Genomic DNA, 21,268 nt, shown 5'->3' on the forward strand with positions numbered 1-21,268 from the left:
AAATTATTCGCTGTGTAACACTCCACATGGTTTTTATAAGTATCCGTAATCAGTCAACATGCACGAAGTATTTTGAGCGCTTTCTTGGAGAAATTTGGTAGTTTAGGTGGCTTCGCTGAATTTATCTCCACCAAGAATTTGGTATAAGAAAATGAAAAAAACAAGTTATAGGAAGTCCAAGAGGAGAAAATAGAAGAAAAACTAAAATAAATATTAAGCCTCTTTAAGGTAAAAAAATCTTTTAAAAACACGTAATTGGGCACGAATTTATGTTAAGAATCATTGTATCAGTACTCATCGATCTTATTCGAGAGTCTAATACTTAATTTTACGATTGGAGTGCATTAATCAAGCCACAATATTTGCACAGAAATATCCATTCTATTCTTAGGCACAAAAGAACCGCATAAAATCCAAGTCCCTTTGGTGTGTATAGTAACTAGACAAAGATGAGCACAGGGCCAATGTTAATACAAAAATGCACTAGGCAAAAACACAATACTCACCAATTCTTTCGCGGACAATCAATTTATTTGCATTCCTCAATTACACTCTTGTTCCAGTGATCCCTTCCAGAAAAAAGCAAGCCAAGGCGCTTTCGCGAAAAAGCGATACAAAACTATACCGTAGAGAAATGGCCATACATTCTCAACTACTCCCATATATATATCTTCGAATGAGCAATATATTATTGGTTTTGTACAAGGCTTGCATATAAGGCTGGAATTTCAATGCGTAAAATGCATGAGAAGGATCCTATGCTTTCGCGGCAAAAAATGAAAAAAATCGAGGTGTAAAAACAAAATAAAAGGTCAGCTTGAGCTATGAAATGAGCAAAAGAAATCGACAAGAAGGTCTCACGTAGCTGTTTGAATGCTCAAGGATGAGACTTTCTTCTGCAGTTTCCCCTTCAGCTGCCTGATCTTAGCATCGACCCTCGCGGAGAAACCAATCTTAGTCTCCTGCCTCGCCTTAGAACTCTCCCGTTTCCACATAATCTGATCCTCTACATCTTTTTTGTAATGTTTAATCTCCTGAATAACATGGTGATCAAGTGGATTGCATGCTCTCTGATAGGAGATATGGGCCAAGTATGGGAGGTTGCAAGCAACAGTAACTAGAAGGGTCACAGACCAGTATATCGGGGCCGATCCGAGGGCTTCTAGAAGAATCTGGAAGTTGTTTCCGGAAATCAATGGCGATGTCATTCCGTAGGCTAGAAGGAAAAGGTACCATGTGGTGACGCTGCCCCACACAAAGAGGTGCTGAATCCATGTGAAGTGGCTCATCGTGAGGGCGATCTGGACGTTGACGGCCCAGATTATGCAAGTGAACATGGCGGTCCCCACGGCGGCCATGTCAGCGGTCTGGCCTTCTGGGCGGAAGGCCTGATTGTAGAAGATGCCGATGTTGAGGAAGAAGATAACTAAGGATGAGTAGAGACCATTGCCCATCCAACCAAAAATCCTATTCCAGTCGAAGAAAAGGTTTCTCGGTCCTTGCTGATACAAGGCTGGGAACTGCAGAATAATTTGTGTGCAATTGAAATAATTAAAGGTACACAAACAATACAAAACTCACGGGGAGGTTGGATTTGTATTTGAAGCAAAAAGAAAAATTAACGACGAGCTTTTTCATCAGTTCAATGGTGTATATGTAGGCAATCATGCTGACGGAGCGCACACAAAAATTCAGATGGTGCAGGGATATTATAATTTCTGACGGACAACACAACATTGTTTTATCTCAGAAGATTACTACAATTTATAGATAGACATCCAAAGTGAAGACCAGAGTAAATGTAGTTCACCTGTAAGCAGACTTCAGAAGGAACGTCTTGCTCAAAGACTCCGAGCGATATCACGGGCAATGAGGTGAGGATGACATTGAAAAGGATCATGTACCAGTCGTCATATACTGACTGGCCGGAGAACGCAGTGTATGCCTCAAAGTAGAATATCGTGAGGCCGAAAGCAATATTCTTGTAGAAAAAGTAACATATCTGAATGCAATTAGATCAAAGTATTAGTAAAATAGAGCCCACCATACAGAAAACGGATGTGTTTCTAGCTAGCCATTACCATCTGCGCAATCCTCTTGTAGCACCAGTGACCATGAACAAGAAGCAGCCGCTCAAGAAAACGAAATTGGGAAATAGAAAAATCGCTAGCCATCACGGCCTGCCCCAAACAGAACAATCCTGATTATGATTAGTACCGAAAGAGATGAACAAAAATGGAATTCCCGGAAGACAGGGAAATCAGGTTCCTGAGAAAACAAAGTATTTTCTTGTCTTTGCAAATTTGTATCATAATCTTCTTTATTAACTAAAGCACCACTGAGACTCCTTGTCACGACTCATGAATATATAAATCAGAGATTTTGGCCATGTCAATTTGATTTATAAAAAAAATTAAATAAAAAATAAGAAACAGAAAAAAAAAAAAAAAGAAGAAAGAAAGATCAAAGAAGCATAAGAGAAAAACAAGCAAATCATTTTTTCGCCAAATGCCAAGAAAAATAAATAGAAGCACTGAAAAATCAACCTGCATTCCCTCCACGCCGCTGATACCAACACCGATATCAGCTTCTTGAATCATGCCGACATCATTTGCACCATCACCTATAGCTAAAGTGGTTTGGCCCGTTCCTTCATTAACCAGTCGAGTGACCTAAATCAGAAAATGAGATTCATTTTAAAGTAACCCTACATGTTAATTTCACCGCTTTGTAGGTATCAACTATGGGTACCAGTGCTTTCTGCTTTGGAGAGACCCGACAGCATATGACAGAAGCACAATCAATTGCTAGGTTCAAAAAGTGGGTCTTCATATCATCCTCCAAGGCATACGTCAAAGTTTTGCCATCGATTATCAAGGCAAATGCTGCGTGAGGATCCTTTTCCAGCTTGACCATTTGTGAAGCATTAGTTATTTGCAGCAAAAGATTCTCCTTTGCTTCCTGCTCATTCGTCAAAGATAAAAGCAAAGCCTACCATAAAAAGACTTACTGCAGAGATCAACGCCTGAAACTGTAGTAAGCTAAATGATTTACAAAAACTACCTTTCTTGCATCTTGTGAGATTAAGTCACCGTTCACTGTGGACAAACATATCTGTTTCATGCCTTGCCTAAGTAAGCTGCATGCAAATCTGCAAAGATGAAATGAACTGTCAAGTTACATATATTGCATATTTGTCATAATTTTTTGTGTAGCTATAATGGTTTGAAAGGTTACCCTATATTGATTGCTGTTTCCATTTTATCACCAGTCAGAACCCAGATTTTGAGACCAGCTTGAGCTAATTTATCTATACACTGAGGAACCTGAAAAAGAAAGAAAGAAATCAGCAATGTCAACTGAGAGAGACGATAAATTTAGCGGTAAAACTAAAGGCCAAAAACTTGCTCCTTTTTGTAGTTTATCTTCAACAGCAGTTGCACCCACAAGGATCAGTTCCCTTTCAATCAAATCAGAGACTCGCTCAAGTTGGGCTTCTCTGTCAGGACCGATAGAAGTTTTTGCTTTAAGAAACTCGGTGTTCCATGCAGAATACTCTGTTTCCTCCAGTACTCTGTATGACAGTGCAAGTGTACGCAAGCCTGCTTCCCCGTAGTCACTTAGATGTTTAGTAGTGTCAACCTCGTACATTCTTCCATTCTTTGATAGTCGATCGAAAATGATGCTGTTTGGAGAAAGAGAGAATTTATCCATTAGAGCACGTTTAGCAAGCCAAGATTACTATAGGTATATAATTATAGTGCAGCAGATGATTCAGCAGAAGCACTAACAACATTCATAGATATAGTGTTTGTTCGGCCTAGTTTTCAGAATCAACTCATTAACTCACAGAAACATAAGCTAGGAGGTTGGCAAACAAAAAAAACTTGGTTCTTCACTCGTGGCAAAAAGCTGAAAAGCTTCTAGTCCACAAAAGCTGAAGGTCCAATTAGGAGCTTTGCATTTGCTGGAGCAGGAAACTGTTGGGAAAATCTTAACAAAAGAACCGATTACTGTTTCTTCGAATAACTTTACCCAGGCAGCACTTTTGTGTAAGCTTCAGCTAGCTAGAAAAGAACCACCTTTCATCAGCAAAAATAAGCAAAGAAGCAAACTGACGTGGCAATTGCGGTATCATACCTGTCCGCTCCTTTGCAAAGAAGAAGAATTTGCCCAGCTTCGTCCCGCAAAATTACGGACATCCTTTTCCTTTTGCTGCTGAATTCCAATAGACTGAGAACCTTGAACTCCCTAAAAACAAACGACCTCAAGAGTTAACAAGCCAATACTACGTAAAATTAAAAGATGATACCAGCTAATTATACTTTGGGTCTGCTATATGACCTTTCGACAGGGTACTGAGAAGAGGCATATCTCTCCCTAACAAAGACGCTTGATTGAGTCCTCTTACAGAACTCAAAACCAAATTCCCTTGCAGCAACCAGGAAGGCCCCTTCATCAGGTGATTCCGCTTCGTAGCTAAAACTGCCAGTTTCCTCGTTCATTTCGGGAATTGCTGTGTGACAGAGAGCAAGTATCCTGAAAAACATAAGAATAGTACCGGCACTAGGATCATTTATCCAATTTCCTTGCATGAGTCGGTCGTCTTCAAAGCTGAAACCTTTTATTGCGGGCTTTTTTGCAATATCAACTGTAAATGAAATCCTGTCTTCTAAATCGATTTCCCCGGCTTCTGAAGCCATCTGCTTTGCGGCAGCTATTTCGACTTCACTAGAACGCCGGCCATATGAAACTCCTGCTATGGAACACTTCAAAAAGTCCATCTGATTGCAGGTCAAAGTGCCCGTTTTATCCGATAAAATTGTATGGACTTGGCCAAGCTCCTCGTTTAAGTTCGAGGTCCGTGCGTCAGCGGGATTTCCAGTATCCTCATCATACATATGCAGATCATGGTTGATGAACATAGCTTGTAAAACCTTGACAACTTCGATGGAAACATAGAGTGAGATCGGAATCAAATACCCATAAAGAATGAGTGCCGTGACGAGATGGAAGACGCCGGAAGTAACAGGCTTCGACGGGTCGTACAAGTTTGAGGTGTCGTCTGGTCGCAAATACCACCAGTGTGGCATCCCGAACTTGGTGTTCACGGCAAAGCCGATCGAGCTGATCAGCGATATCAACACAAGCAGCGTGAACAGGATATAAATGATACGGTCCATTTTCCTCTCAATGTTACTCCTCTTGGACGGCGATTGGGTCGCGTTCTGCATGACTTTGCTATCATGACCCGTGAAAACGACCACTCCATAGACATAGGAAGTATTTCGAAGCTTTGAATCCCTGAGAAGAATCTGACTCGGGTCGAGAGCATAGACCTGTCTCTCATATTCGAAATTACCGACGAAGGTGTACAAGCTAGGATTCGGATCCTCGCACCGAATAATGGCCTTAAATTCCCTAAAAGTCCCGTCTTCGTCCAGCGGGAGTGTCACCTCCAAAGCCCTCTTGACCTTCAAATTCGTCTCGCCGTCCAAATTCATGGTCTCGACGTAACAAATGCCGTCCTCGTAGCTCGACGAGAGCAGAAGCAAATCGGCGGGGAAGAACTGATCCTTTTCGACCTTAACGACGTCCCCTACCTGAATCTTCTGCCAATGCTTGTAGCTGAATTGTCCGTCCCCTTTGTGGAAGCTGACCTTCCGGCTGTTAACCTTCATGTCCTGCACGAAGCGCCGCCAATCCTCGAGCGCCTCCTTGGCCATGCTGAGGCCGACGACGAAGGCGAGGGGCGCGATCATGCTGACGTAGGAGAAGGGGGCGATCGGGGTGAGGGAGAGGATGGCGGCGAGGAGGAAGTAGAGGTTGGCGACGCGGCGGAACTGCTCGAACACGGCCTTGGGGAGGAAGGTGAGGATGTTGTACTTGGTGGTGGAGATGTAGTTGGAGGGGTAGCGGAGGGGCTTCTTGCGGTGGATCCGGGGCTGGTTGCAGTGGACGGCGCGGGAGAATCCGGGGCCGCCGAGGGATTGCGCGGCGGCGTCGGAGTCCGAGGGGGAAGCGCAGGGGCGGAGGCAGGAGAACGTGTAGAGCTTGCTCCATCGGAGGAGCTCCCGACGCCGCGCGCCGCGCGCCATTGCCCGATTCTAGGGTTAGGGTTAGGGTTAGGGTTTGCTCAGATCCGATCGGGGGAGAAGGGTGCGTTCCCCTCCATCTACATCTAAATGGATCGGAAAACTAAGCTCTAAAATTCGCAAAAATTTGGGGAATCACACGAAATTTCTCAAATGATCGATTGATTGCCGATCTAAATCACGAATGTGACGAGAAATCTATGGCACACATTGTGTCGGGATCTCCAGAAATCGTTCGAAATCGGCGTTTAATCGGAAATTTAAGAGCAAAATTGCGAGAAATGTACCTTCGAAACGATCAAGAGATCGAAACTTCAACAAGAAAAAAACAAGGATTTATTTAAAAAATTAAAGAAGATAGAAACAAATCGCGACGAGAAAAAGCAAAAGAGGATGGATCGAAGGAGACGGAGCTCGAAGGAGAGAGAGAGAAACAGAGAGAGAGAGAGAGAACGCACGAGGAGCGTGAAGAGGAGGAGGAGGCCCGAACGACTCGGAATCAGAGAGCAGGGGTTTTGGACCGTTCGATCAACTTTACGTTTCGTGCAACGGGAGATGAGAGAGAGAGTGACTTGGGGGGTTTCGCGGGTTCCCTCTCGGGCGATTCGAACCAACGGTAGGCATTATTATTATTATTAATTATTATTTCTTTAATAATATTTCGAATAATTTCTTTATTAAGCTAATTAAACTGCTAACATCGTGTTTTTCCCTTTTCCCCTATTATAATGTAATTATTATTATGTTCGTAATAATAATTAATGGTCGTAATAATAATTAATGGTCGATGAATTAGAGGGCGAAACTTTGTTAAGTAAACTGTGGGACCCACCAACGTTACGTCAGGTCCGAGCAGCGAGACACGTGTCACGCTACCGATTCTTCTACAGGGTCGAGATCCCCTACAACTCCTCGCGGAAGAAAATGCTACTTCTCGCACTAACCATGGCTCTTGGCCTAATACATCGCGCGCGCGCAACCCGACTTTTAAAGCATTTACTGTTGCAATGGTCCTCGTAAATTACTTTTTATTCAGATATTCTGAATAAGAGAAGATGTTCCCCAACCATAGTTAGTTAACAAAAATTCAATACGGGTATAAATTGAATAAAATTTATTTTTAATTTTTTAAATTTGTTAAAAAATACGGCTAAAAAACGGATTCAATAATTATTCGGATACATGATTTATACGAATATTATAGGTTCATCAATTAAAAATTCAGAATCAAAAATTCGGCTATATATATTATTATTATTATAATTTATATATATATATTAAATATATTTAAAATTATAATAAACATATAGTAATAATATATAAGAGTTATATTATATATTTATAAATATTAATAAATAATTNTAAAAAAGAAGCAACACTACATTTAATTTGACTCTTCCAGGTAGCAACCTCGTAAGTGTCAACTAATCTATAATGTAGTTTTCGCAAACATAGTTACTTGATTGTTTTTGTATGGGTGGTTGGAGTTATAATATTTGGCTGGAATCAAAACGGTATACAATTATTTTCTCAAAGAGAGAAAGAGAGAATTGTTGGAGAAATAAATTATTGCCTGAACCCAGTGCATTCATGCACCTTGCACACCATTTTTTTTTTTATTGAGAGATAGGTAGTACGCTATCCGATTCGTTTATTTCATTTAGAAATAAACTTAATTGAAAATGAGAATCAACTAGTATTCGAACTTGGGTCTCGGGTACCAACCATCAAACCCTTTGCCACTTGCTCTAGGACCGCTGTGCTATTTTCATCCATAGTTTTCGCGGACCCCTCGGGCGAGACGGAATCTGCCGTTGTGGCCCTCTTACTCCCAGCGTCAGCCAGGGTGGCGGAGGAGAAGGACGCTGACGACACGGACGAGTTCGGTGATTAGAGCGGCGACGACACGACCCGCGAGCACTGTGTTTTTTGGGCGAATCATTCGCGAATCGCGAATAATTATTTTTGACGAAAAAACGTGCTTTTTTTTTCTGAATTTTTCGAAAAAAATACGAATTCGGATGTTTAATTTGTTTCTTAAAAAATTCGCTAATAATTCACAAATTATTCGCGAATTAACTAACCATGTTTCCAAATCGAAATACAATACGGAGCTTTTAGTTGGCTAACGACGCAGAAGAGAAAGAAAACAATGTCCTCAAATTAGGTGTTTTTCAATCTCTTTATTATTATTTCATAAGATTAAGCTAGAGTAAGTATTTTGAGGCCGATACCCAGCCGTGCATTTATACAGTAACTTAGTCTAAATTACTTGGTGCCAATAAAAAAAAGTATAGTATAGTAAAATATAAATAGGCCCATAAACAAATGACATTGCATACCGGGCAAGGACAAAAGACGATTATCCCCATTTATACCCAAACGTTAATTTTTTACCCAAAAATAATAGTTCTCGGTTATCCCCACCATTACAATCATTTTCTATATAAAACTATCTAAAATTGTTCTTATCCCCGGGAACAACCCAATTTTCACCCAAACACTATTTTTCTTATCCCCATACTTGTATCTATCCCTATAATAGCTAGTTCTTGCTTATACCCGAACCAAACGGTATTAGGTAAACTTGAGATACCACTTCTGTGGTTTTCCATTTTTTCACTTTAATATTCTGAAATTTAAAATATATTAATTTAGTACCCTTTGATTTTATTTTTTTCTTTTCATCAGATTTTTTTTTTTTCGTTAAATCTATTACAAAGTTAAAACTAAAAGGTATTAAAGCGAATATTCAATAAACCTATGTGAAATATCTAAAATTTTTTGTATATAATTTAATAAAATGTTAACGAAAGAGCTGATGAAAAGAAAAAAATAAAATCATAAGATATTAAATTAATATACTTCAAACCACATATATATAATATAATATTGAAGTGATTGAGAAAGTGCGAAACAAAAGAGATAGTATTTGAAGTTTATCCATAAAAATTTGATAATTAATATTCGAAGTCACATGTTCAAAGACTAGGCTAGTGGTAAATAGCAATTCTAGTTTGTCAACCACTTACCATCCTCCCTAAAAATATGTTTTAAATTTTTTTTTATTTTTTAAAAAGTATTTTAATTAGTTTTCTTTAAAAATAGCAGGAGAAGTGACGTGGCTTAAGCATCAAGGGGGTAACATGCCGATTTTGAAAGTTTACGAGGCCCGCCCAAGTGATAATTGCAGTAAATTTAAGGGGGTTTAATTCAACCTTTGTCCTTTTTTTTTTGAGAAATGTATTATTAGGTTATTAAATAGTAGAAAATAATAACACTGAAATCTTCTCTTTACACGGTCTCTCTACCATTGAACTCAGAGGAAGACTATTTAGGTAGCGTTTAGTTTGGATATAAGCAAGAACTATCTATTACAGAAATAGATACAAGTATGAAGACAAAAAAAATAGCATTTGGATAAAAATTAGATTGTTTCCGAAAATAAGAAAAATAACGTTTGAATATATAATATAGAATAAAAAAAATAGTGAGTAGTTATATATAGAAAATAAAGGTGTTGATAGAAATAGTTATTCCCAATTATTATACATAACCGATAACTACTATTTTCGGACAAAGAATTAACATTTTGTTATAAAAAGGTATAAGAGTTATTCCACCCCTTATAGTATAAGAGCTAGTTTGGATAAGACTAATTTTAGCAGCGTTACTTTTTTTTACTAATTTATAGAAACGCCGTATATGCTTACAAAGAGCTATTTGGATGCTTTTTTAAAGTATAAAAAGCAATAAAAACACCTCAAAAATCTTTAAATTCGTTACAAAAGTAAAGATGGCGTAAATCTTTGGATCTCGGGATTTGCTTTTTCACTCTACGATAAAATTGAATAAAATCACAAGGTATCCAAACAGCCCCTACTCAGTGATGATAAAATTAAGGGAAAACTTTAAAAACCCCCCCTGTGGTTTCATGCATTCTCACTTTAGTACCCTGTGGTTTAAAACGTATCAATTTGCTCCCCTGTGGTTTCGTTTTTATCTTTTCAGAAGCTTTTTCGTTAATATTTCGTTAAATTATATACAAAAAACTTCAGATAACCATCTATGTTTATCGAATATTCACTTTAGTATTCTTTAATTTTAATTTTGTCACTGATTTAAGAAAAAAAAAATAATAAAATTGATAACAAAAAAAGAAAAATGAAACCACAGGGGGGCAAATTGATACGTTTTAAACCACAGGGTATGAAAGTGAGAATGCATGAAACCACAGGGGGGGTTTTTGAAGTTTTCCCTAAAATTAAATAAAATTGATTTACGGATCTCGGGATTTGCTTTTTCACTCTACGATAAAATTAAATAAAATCACAAGGTATCCAAACAGCCCCTACTCCGTGATGATAAAATTAAATAAAATTACAAGATATCCAAACAGGCCATACTCCGTGATGGTACTCGGGCCATCCTAGGCAGGAGGATGTGGCACTCTTTGTCCTTTGGAGTAGGTTGGGCCGAGGGTCTCAGACTTATAAGCATCAACCACGGAGAAGTGTTGGGCTGGGCTCCAAGGTATGTAATCCCCAGGCTGAGCCCATTAGAACCCTCAACTAGACGTCATATATGCGCTTTGTAACCTAAGCTGCAGTTGTTCTTTCTTTCTTTAAGAGACCATTTGGTTCGATATAATTATATATACAATACAATTAAAAATATAATAATTAAAACTATATCCATCCTGTTTAATTAGATATAATAAAAAGCGCTGCAACTATAAATAATTTATTTAGTTATATATATATATATATATATATATATATATATATATATATATATATATATATATATATATATGATAGTGAGATTATCTCAACTATAAAAAATATTTTTTTTGTTTAAAAATAATTAAGTAGGTAAGTTTATCTATTATTTAAAGTTACTTTTTTCAACTGCTACAGTTAAAATTGCGATCAATTTAGACGTAGATCCAATTAAAACTGCGATCAATTTAGGCGTAGATCCAACTGCTGCGGTTGGATCTCCTCCTGCAATTTCTACTGCAACAATTGAAATTAAATATATCAAAGCAAATACCGAATTTACATTTGTATATAAATTACAACTGTCGTGCAGATACAACTATATACAATCAAATAACCCACTAAATGAAGGGTCACAAAGTTTTGATGAATATAAAAACAGTTCTTTCGTAACTAAAAGCCAAGTATGCGAGGTAAGAACCTTTCGGAAAATGTACAATCCATGCAGAAACGTACATCTAATATTCACGAATCCTAAGATTAAGATAAAATAGAATATGACAAAATTAAGCCTAGAATGCAAATCTTACATATAATTTTTATCTAGTTTTTTTAAATATACAGTAGAAGAACATTGTGCTTCCAATTTGATAATGCCATGGCCCCAGGCCTCCAACAAGGTGCAAATTTTTGACGAACCGGGTGCACAAGAATTTTGGCCGAGAGCGGAATAATAATATATATATTTAATTTTGCAATTTTAGATCATACTTTAGTTTTTAGTCTTTAATTTCAAACTTTTGCTCGGAGCAACTACATGACATCACGTCCATTATCACTCGTCCCATCGGCACATTTAAATATCTTATCCGCACTGTTATAATAATAATAATATTAATATTAATCCATCTTAGCATAATAAACGGATTAAAATATAAGTAAAAAAAAAAAAACAAGGTAATAATCTAGCACGCTACAAGCAATAACTATAGAGCCCCTCTCTCTCTCTCTCTCTCTCTCTCTTCTCTCTCGGACTGCTCTCTTCGCTTTTTTTTTTTTTTTTTAACTTTTTTTTTTGGGTTTTTTCTTTTTGGCTCTCTTTTACGCTTCACCACTTTCCAGATATTTTATATTTACATTTTAGAAAGACCACGAGTGGGGACGTCTCCAACCTCTGACTCCGATCCTTCCAGATCCCCAAATATATTATATATAATATATAAAGTTTAATAAAAAAAAAAGAAAAAAAAAAAGGAAAGAGTTACACGAGATGCGAAATTACAGATTTATCCATCGTCGTCGTCGTCGTCGTCGTCGTCGTTGTTCAGCCGCAGAGGGCGCCCACCTCCCTGAGCCTGGGGACGAGGCGGCCGCTGAGGTGGAGGCCCATGAGCCCCTCGATCCCGCCGACGGGGGCGCCGCCGACGAAGAGCGCGGGGATCCCCCCCGCAGCGAGCAGCAGCGCCGCCGCCGCCTCCTCCTCCGCCCCCTCCACCTCGATCACCGTCGGGTGCGCCCCCACCGTCGCCAGGAGCCGCTTCATCACGTGGCACATGCAGCAGCCCCTCCTCGTGAAGATCACCACCGGGTTCTCCCTTATCAGCCGCTCCATCCTCGTCTCCGGCGCCTCCCCGCCGTCGATCGTCAACCCCGCCGCCGCCACCGCCGCCCCTCCGCTCGGCAGCGGCCTACACCTCACCCCCTGCATCCAGATCCCCCCTAGCTAAATCCCCCAGATCTATAATCTACAAGAAGAGACCGACGAAATATTAGGGTAAACCGAGAGAGCCGAGGAAGAAGAAGAAGACGACGACGACGACGACGACTAAGGAGGAGGAGGAGAAAGGGATCGATCGATAGGAACGGATTCAGAGAGGGGGCGAAGTGGGATTTATATATAGTGGTGGTGGGAAGGGGGAGGGGAGAGGTGGGAGCAGGAGCTCCACAACTCACTCACATGGGGGGGAGGGGTAACGTCACTATGACGTGACGGGTTACCGGGTGGGGCCCGCGGTGTTGCGTCACGTGGCCGGCGAAGCGGAAGCGAGGAGTGACGGAGCGGGGGTGTACTGACTAAAGAGAGAGCGAACGGCAGGGAGCGATGATGCCGTCACCTGTCCCCTCTACACTGTCACACTTGCACCACGTCATTAATAACAAGCCAATCACATTCCTTTTTTTCAAATAAAAATGCAATAAAAATATTTTTTATAATCATGATGGAATATGTATTCTTCAAAGAATTAATTTGATTGGTTTGTTACGTCACGTCACTAATATACCGGTTGCATTCTAAAATTTTTCCACGTAAGGAGAGGCACCTCTACTCTCACGTGCGGGGCCCCCACGCCCGAATGACGTCACCCACAGGGCCAACCACGTGGCAATTAATTGTCTAGGGGAACGGTGGGGCCCGCAGCGACGTCACTGACACGTGGATAAACGGGCGACCGTTGACGTCCATTCCGCCCCGGTGCGGGCGCTAGTGGACCGTCCATTTTCGACATCGCACACGTCACCGGCGGGGATAAATAAGATAATAATAATAATAATAATAATAATAATAAATGATGTCGTAATGCGACGTTTCCTCGACGCGACCTCCGATTGGTCGATGGGGGTCCTCCTCAATCAACGGCCGCTGATGCTCGCGGGGCACTCTCGTGAATATCTCCAACTCACGGGCTAAATGGTGGGGCCGAAGCTTTCGGTTTCCCCAAATAATCTTTCCGCCAATAGCGACGCTCCACGTGGCACGAATGTGGGCCCAGCATCGCACGAGGACGTTGCTTGTGTGAAACGCATCTGCGCGGGAAGCGTTGACGTGGCGTCCCAAGGTGGCAATAGAGTTCCACACTCAAAGGAAGAAGAACCCACAAAAAAAAAAAGTAAAAAGGTCAAAAGTAAAAAGTAAAAATGAGGAATGATTGTTGCTTCTTTTCCAAATAAATAATAGCGCAAACTTTAAATAATATTTCTATAATTGTATATTTTTTTTATTTTATTATAGTGTGATTTAAAGTATTTTAATTTAGTAATATGTGCTTTTATTTTTTATTTTTCGTCCGCTCCTCCGTTAACATTTCGTTAAATTATATATAAAAAAACTACAGATATCCTATCTAAGTTTATCAAATATTCACTTCAGTATATTTTAGTTTTAACTTTGTCATTGATTTAACGAAAAAAATTAGTGAAAGAAATAATAAAAAGAGAAAAATAAAACCACGGGTACTAAATCGATACACTTTAAACTACATAGTACCAAAGTGAGAAAGTGTGAGATCACGTGAGCAATATTTGAAGTTTTTTCTAAATAATATGTGTAAAATTATTAATGATAAATAACTAGTAAAACTATTGTGGGTTAGTAACTAACAGTAGATGAAGTTTTTTTTATAATTATTCGAAAACTAAAGTTGGAGTGTGGTTTGATTATGGATGGTGCTAAAGTGGTGTCTGCCATGCATGTACAGCTAAAGGTGATAGCTTTGCCTCGCTCTCCTTCCATAGTGCGTGGGAGGCAAACGCAATTAAAACTCTTTATAACGACCAATCGGATTCGATTCGAGCTCCGAACAGAAGTTTCTAATTATCATTTTTCGATGTAATTATTCTTACTACTGTACGATCAATGATTTAATGACGGTGTCGATGGTTGCATCGGGATCGGCACGAAAGATACCAATGCCAGCAAATTCTTATCGGATCTAGCATTTTAGTACTGGTAACGAGTTTTATACTTATACGCACGAGTAGTTCTTTTTTCCTTTCTTTTTTCTATCAAATTGGTGTTCTACGTAGTATATATATATAGTATCAGAACAAGTTACTTAATCAAAGAGCCTTTAAAATTCTGTGAGGTCGTAGGATCAATCTCTTTTTCCTATCTCTTGTATCAATGCCACGTGGATGGTTCGACTAAACTTTAAGATGAGACATGACATTCTATACTTGAATCAGTGAAAAGGTGATTAATTATTTCTGGTCCCGTAGATAAACTCAAGATGGAGCAGCGCATATATATATTCGATCGGGAGTACGTTTACTATATTATTTGTAACTTTGGGAGGAGAGATTCATTTTATTATTGATGCGTAGAGTCCACATTTCTAAACGCATGTGTAAGATGCATGCCTACACTTATGTGACAACTAATTAACAAATGAGATGCGTGCCAACTAATTTAATTACGAGAATATTAATGGAAAAGGGTGCTGAAAATTAATCTTAAATTAAGTAGAAGACAATTTCTCTTATGAACCCGAACAAATTCCGTCGGTAAAAGATAGGCATGCAGCTAAGCTAACTTATAAAGTTAGATTTGAAATAAATGAGGTGGGGTTAATTAAGTTCGAACTCGATTACGGATGAGCCAAACTCAGGCCTAATTTAACGACCGCTCATGTTCAAACCCCACATGACAAGTTTTTTGGCGGAGTCAATTGTCAATAGTGGTAATTAGATTATCAACCGTCCCTACCGCAAGTGGCAAAGAATTTTGGTGGTCGGTGTCTGGGATTCTAAATTCGAAATTTAGTTATTTCATATTTTCAACAAAATTTATTTATAAAAAAAAATAAACGAAACAAATCGTATACTACATTTTTTTAAAAAATAATAATAATAATCAGATTAGTCAACTGGAGTTCAAGCTCATTTAGATTTAAGCTTACCATCGCTCGCTGGACAGATCTGTAGGCAGAAGGGGCCGCTTACCTTCTAACCTATTTTCTCAGCTAGTTGGCTCCAATAGATTCAAAGCGAATTAGTGTGTTTATATTTACCTATTGCTTAATTTCAGAAAAAAGTAAATTTTTAGCATATGAAAATAGATCAGAAAACGAAAAAGGCCTTCTTCTCCAAATAGATTACATACGAATCGGACCGGAGCTCCGTGAACCCGGATCCATTTGCTATACTAAACGGAGCCAAATTCCCACCCAAATTGGGACGGGGACGAAAAATCAACAGGACACGTGTCAGAAGACGCTGGCGCATCGGTTGGCGCGCAGCGGATAAAGCTGCCAACTGTTTGTTGACCCGGAGATGAGGGGTTCCATGACGTCACCCATTCTCTCTCTCTCTCCCTCTTCCCCACACCACAAAAAAAAAAGAAAAAAGAAAAAAAAAAAAGAGAGAAAAAAATATATAAAAATTATAGAAGGAGAAATAAAAGAGGACGTCCGGGAACCTGCTCACTTGCTGTATCTTTGTCGGGACGTGACCTCATCAATTTAATTTTCACCCTTTAATGCTTCCTAGTTTCGTAACACCGACGCGACAACTCATTCCGATTAAAAATAATAATAATAATAATAATAATTATTATTATTATATAATATAATAACAATAGGGTGCTTAATTACGCACGTATAATAAGTTTATCATAAATTAAATTTATCCTCAACTATACAACTTCAACGTTTTGGCTTAGTTATATAAATATTACATTTAATTTTACCATTACATGCTAATCAACAATTATGCACGGAGGGTTATAATAAATAATAATAATGCTCTTAATTAATTTGCCCCGAGTTTTAACTTTTTGTTCGGGGTATCCGTTTCCTTCGTGCAAGCCGCGATGAGCGGGGCACACGTGGAGGGAAAGGTACAGGAACAGTGCCCCTCCCCATCACATGCATGGCTACTACGTACGTCCTCTCTCTCTCTCTCTCTCTCTCTATATATATATATGTATTTATGTTGCATGTACATAGCAAGTGCCTTTCTAATTATATCAATGCTTCTTCATTTGTTGGGATTTGCGAATCATGCAGGGGTAGTAAACGCCTAATCCCGGCCCTATTTAGACCCTACTATTTGATCATTATTTGATCATGGTCATCAACCTAGGTTTTTCTCTTACTTTATGGTGAATTCATTGGATTAAAATATGTTCTCAAATGGAATAAATTACCTCTAATCGAGGCATTTATTACTGTAGAAAAGGTTCGACATGATCGAGTTCGAGTCGAGAGGGAGAGATTGTAGATCAAACAAGTTATTAATAATTTAGAAATTATATTCAATGCGTAGATTGCTAAAGTCATGTTTGGATGTCCAAATATCTTTTTTAGAAATACGATCAAATATTTGGAATAAAATATTATAAATATAAATTACCTCGTAGGTAAAGTATACTATACTACCAATTCATTAATAGTAAGACTTTTTTCAAAAATAAAACTCAAACTTCCCGGTTACAATCATACTAATTAAAAAAGTATCGTACCAAATAAGAGTCTAATACATCGGTTCATTAATTATAAGAGATACCCATTGCTTCATAATTAACGATGGATATTATATATATAGAATAATAGGTTATACATATAGAATTAGTGTTTTGTATGAAATTTGTATCCGTCAAAATCATATGAACTGCGGAGAGCTAAAATCAAGGCCAATATTATTATGGTTTTAGAAAAATTTATGGGATTCTTGTAATTTTAATGAAATAAATGTTTACCGAAAAAATTCGCAATTATCACATTCATTTGTTACTGCCCCTTCACTTATGGTCCAGCAGGATGCTTGCTTTCTTTGTAATTTAATGCCTATTTATTATTATTATTATATTATTATTGTTACCTATTCTATGATCACTCTGATTATAAAAACTTTGGGGCCAATTAATTGCCTAATTAGCACTTGTGTAGTACATTGCTGTTTGAATACTTAGATACCCAAGTGTCATCTTAATGTTGATAATAATAGTTTTATCAATGTCAATTATTGGCGCGCTTTGTAACTAATGAGCATATTCAATTCGTCTACCTACACAGTTAATTGTAAATGTTTCAAAACAAAATTATTGGTATCCAAAAAAGATTTTGGAATTAAGTGAGATTTTTGGAAAAGTATTATATGGATCGAGGAACATTTCAAAAAATCAAATATAAGGCTACTTAGGAAAAAATTATGACAAATATTTTGATTGTCATCGTTGGATCGTCGGATTAGATTAGTCCACTGTATTAAAACTAGGATATAAACATTTAATCCGACGATCGTTGCATAAATTAAAAAAACATAATGGATGATATGTTAAAGGACAACAGGATATTAAAATACAAAAGAGAGGGCCTTTTTGAAAAAAATAAAAGTTTTGAAAACCCCCCCTCTTTTATTATTAGTATGTATATATATACATATGTGTGTGTAATTAAACAGCTTAATCTGGTGAGCCCATGAATGCATCATGTTCTGTTTATTCTCTCGGTTTTAGGTATTTGTCCATCCAATAAATCAAATACATTTCTACATGTTAGGCGTGCTTCTAATTTGTTCATTTTAAGGGTGCAAAAGTGTATATTATAAATTTTGATTAATTCATGAAATAGGAAACCATTCAAAAGCGCACCCAAATTAAATTTAGAGGTCACATGAATGGTTGGCCCACCAAAGGCGTATTTAGGGCTTAGTTTATTTACAAACCTTCTTTGTGGGTCTTCAACAAGGCCCAATATTTTCTAAGCCCATGTAAATTAAGTCTACTTAAGGACCTGTTTTTTTAGCAAGCAGGCTATTCCGCCACTACAACCATAGAAGCTCTTATTTAAAGTTTCTGCCGCTCGGCTTTGTTACGTGTTGTAACTACGTGGGTCAAACACTTGACCACACAATTGCGCCAACATGGAGCAACTGTGTCGGTAGCTCAAGTCAAATTTTATTCCCATCAACAAGAATATATATATATAAGTAGATTCAGAATTAGTTGTAGTTTCGCGCTTCTTATTTATTGTAAAGATTACTCCCATTAGAAAAAGTTTTGGTGCGAAATAGTGATTAAACAAATAATACTATACTCCAAATCAAGGCCCAAAAATGCCCTCAAAGAGAGAGAGAGAGAGGGAGAGAGAGAGAGTTGCCATATATGCATCTGCTTAATTACTTATTGACTAACCTCCTGGGTCTAACCAATAAACTACCCTGTATTTAAGTGATTACGGAGGCAAATTAAATGACAATTATGATCGGTTGAACCATCAAACATCACCACCACAGTAATCAATGTTGTGAGGTTACAATACCGTATAAAATAAATGGTAAATTAGTCATACATGTGGTGAAGATTATTATTAGATTAGCCAATGAAATAGACAGCAAAAATATCTTGTTGTCCATTAATTCTATGGGCTAGTTTGGTTCTCTCCCCCTGATTTAGAGGAAAATGTATTATACACATCAATGAAAGGGATCTAAAGGAGCCATATGCATGCATGGTGCATGAACTAGCTCATAAGGAACCGCACCTTATTGTTGTGAATGAGGATTCATTATGTGGCCACTTGATGTGCATATATGGTATTTAACTAATAACTATAACCCTTTATAAAGGGAATGAGGGAGAGAAAGAGAGAGAGAGAGAGAGCAATATCTTAATTAATATATTATTAGTTGATAGTGATATATGCAAGTCATTTTCACACAATAAAAACTAATTCTAGGGGAAACCCCCCTGCGTACCCGTTTTTCGGATATCTTTTGGATCTCTACGAACAATGAGGCTCGCATTTCTCAGTGCTGGAAACACGGCGGATGGAGATGGCGCTTTATATGCCGCGGCTCCTTAGTGTTACAGTCCATCGAAAGTCGCAGACAGTTAACGATGTTAAAAGAGTTGCTCCGAGGCTATCATCCCTGCGACAGCACAGATGCTATTAAATGGAGATGGACCTCCAATCAACTATTCACCGTCAAATCCCTCTACCGGTTCATCACTGACGCGGGACAGCGTGCTCCAACGAACCGGTACATTTGGAAACTAAGAATCCCCGTCAAAATCAAAGTTTTCATTTGGTTGCTGCTACGAAAGAGATTACTCACTGCTGATAGACTACTCAAACACGGAATGCTCGTTGATCAGCACTGCGTTTTCTATGCGGCACCAACGGAAAGTTGTGACCATCTATTCTGCACATGCGTTTATGTAAGATACATGCTCCTCAGTATGGAAGGAGGGGGTACACACGATGAGGACACAAGGCCTGATCCTCTTGGCTGCGACTTGGTGGGTGATCTGGACAGACAGAAACAACGTCATTTTTCGCGGAATCATGCACAACGCTANGACAAATATTTTGATTGTCATTGTTGGATCGTCGGATTAGATTAGTCCACTGTATTAAAACTAGGATATAAACATTTAATCCGACGATCGTTGCATAAATTAAAAAAACATAATGGATGATATGTTAAAGGACAACACACTACAACAAAAACGGTATATAGCGACACTTTTAAATATAGTTACATGTCAAAAAAGTGCTGCTAGCTAAAATTACGTACCGACACTTTTAAAAAGTGTTGCTATATATGGGGTCGCTAGGTATATAGTGACAGTTAAAGAGTGTCGTTATAACCTAAAAGAGCGCTGCTAATTTACCAACACTTATTTAAGCATTTAGCAACCGTCGAAACTCTATCTTGTTGGATGCGGTGGCAGAGAAGGATGACAGGAAAGGCTCTTCGTCTAGAATTTCAGTGGATTGAGTGAAGAGAGAAGAAAATATGATAATTGATTTTTCTTTTTTTTTCTTTTCTGTTTGTAATCGGGCCAAATGGACTGGGTGTGATGGGTTGAGTAAATTAATCTTTTATTTTTGGTTTGATTGGGCTTTATATTTAGGCATTAGTAAATATTTTTTTAAGTTTTAGCATAAATAGGACACTTATTCAAAAATGTCTCAAATATGTGTCCCTATAACCTAATTCTATTGTAGTGACAGGATATTAAAATACAAAAGAGAGAGCGTTTTTGAAAAAAATAAAAGTTTTGAAAACCCCCTCTTTTATTATTAGTATGTATTTATATATATACATATGTGTGTGCGCGCGCACAAGTGTGTGTAATTAAACAGCTTAATCTGGTGAGCCCATGAATGCATCATGTTCTGTTTATTCTCTCGGTTTTAGGTATTATCCATTCGATAAATCAAATACATTTCTACATGTTAGGCGTGCTTCTAATTTGTTCTTTTTAAGGTGGAAAAAATGTATATCATAAATTTTGATTAATTCATCAAATAGAAACCATTCAAAAGCACACCCAAATTAAATATAGAGGTCACATGAATGGTTGGCCCACCAAAGGCCTAGTTGGGCCTTAGTTTATTTACAAACCTTCTTTGTGGGTCTTCAACAAGCCCAATATTTTCTATGCCCATGTAAAATCTACTTAAGGACCTGTTCAGCGAGCAGACTATTCCGCTACTACAACCATAGAAGCTCTTATTTGAAACTTATGCTACTCTGCTTTGTTGCATGTTGTAACTACGTGGGTCATACACTTGACCACACAGTTGCACCAACATGGAGCAACTGTGTCGGTAGCCTAAGTCAAATTTTATTCGCATTAGCAAGAATATATATGTCGGTAGCTTCAGAATTAGTTGTAGTTTCGCGCTTCTTATTTATTGTAAAGAGTACTCCCATTAGAAAAAG

General features: G+C 38.2%; 2 protein-coding genes across 3 annotated transcripts; both read right to left on the reverse strand.

Moving 5' to 3' along the window:
• On the reverse strand, positions 642-6,607 carry LOC109716009 (probable phospholipid-transporting ATPase 4). 2 transcript variants are annotated; one of them, XM_020241276.1, is made up of 10 exons: positions 4,345-6,607; positions 4,141-4,251; positions 3,409-3,685; positions 3,238-3,326; positions 3,064-3,151; positions 2,752-2,961; positions 2,547-2,672; positions 2,082-2,180; positions 1,811-2,002; positions 642-1,520 (listed from the first exon to the last, which is right to left on the reverse strand). In XM_020241276.1, the coding sequence occupies exons 1-10, from the start codon at positions 6,096-6,098 to the stop codon at positions 858-860; spliced, it is 3,609 nt and encodes a 1,202-aa protein (XP_020096865.1). In that variant the 5' UTR covers positions 6,099-6,607; the 3' UTR covers positions 642-857. The 2 variants fall into 2 exon arrangements, with proteins under 2 accessions (XP_020096865.1, XP_020096864.1); XM_020241275.1 differs by having other exon boundaries at positions 2,752-2,991.
• On the reverse strand, positions 11,585-12,746 carry LOC109715982 (glutaredoxin-C7-like). The gene has a single exon (XM_020241244.1). It carries the CDS (start codon positions 12,522-12,524, stop codon positions 12,141-12,143), a length of 384 nt encoding a protein of 127 aa, XP_020096833.1. The 5' UTR covers positions 12,525-12,746; the 3' UTR covers positions 11,585-12,140.

The sequence above is a fragment of the Ananas comosus genome, linkage group 10 (genome assembly GCF_001540865.1).
Source record: "Ananas comosus cultivar F153 linkage group 10, ASM154086v1, whole genome shotgun sequence".
Lineage (NCBI taxonomy): Eukaryota > Viridiplantae > Streptophyta > Magnoliopsida > Poales > Bromeliaceae > Ananas > Ananas comosus.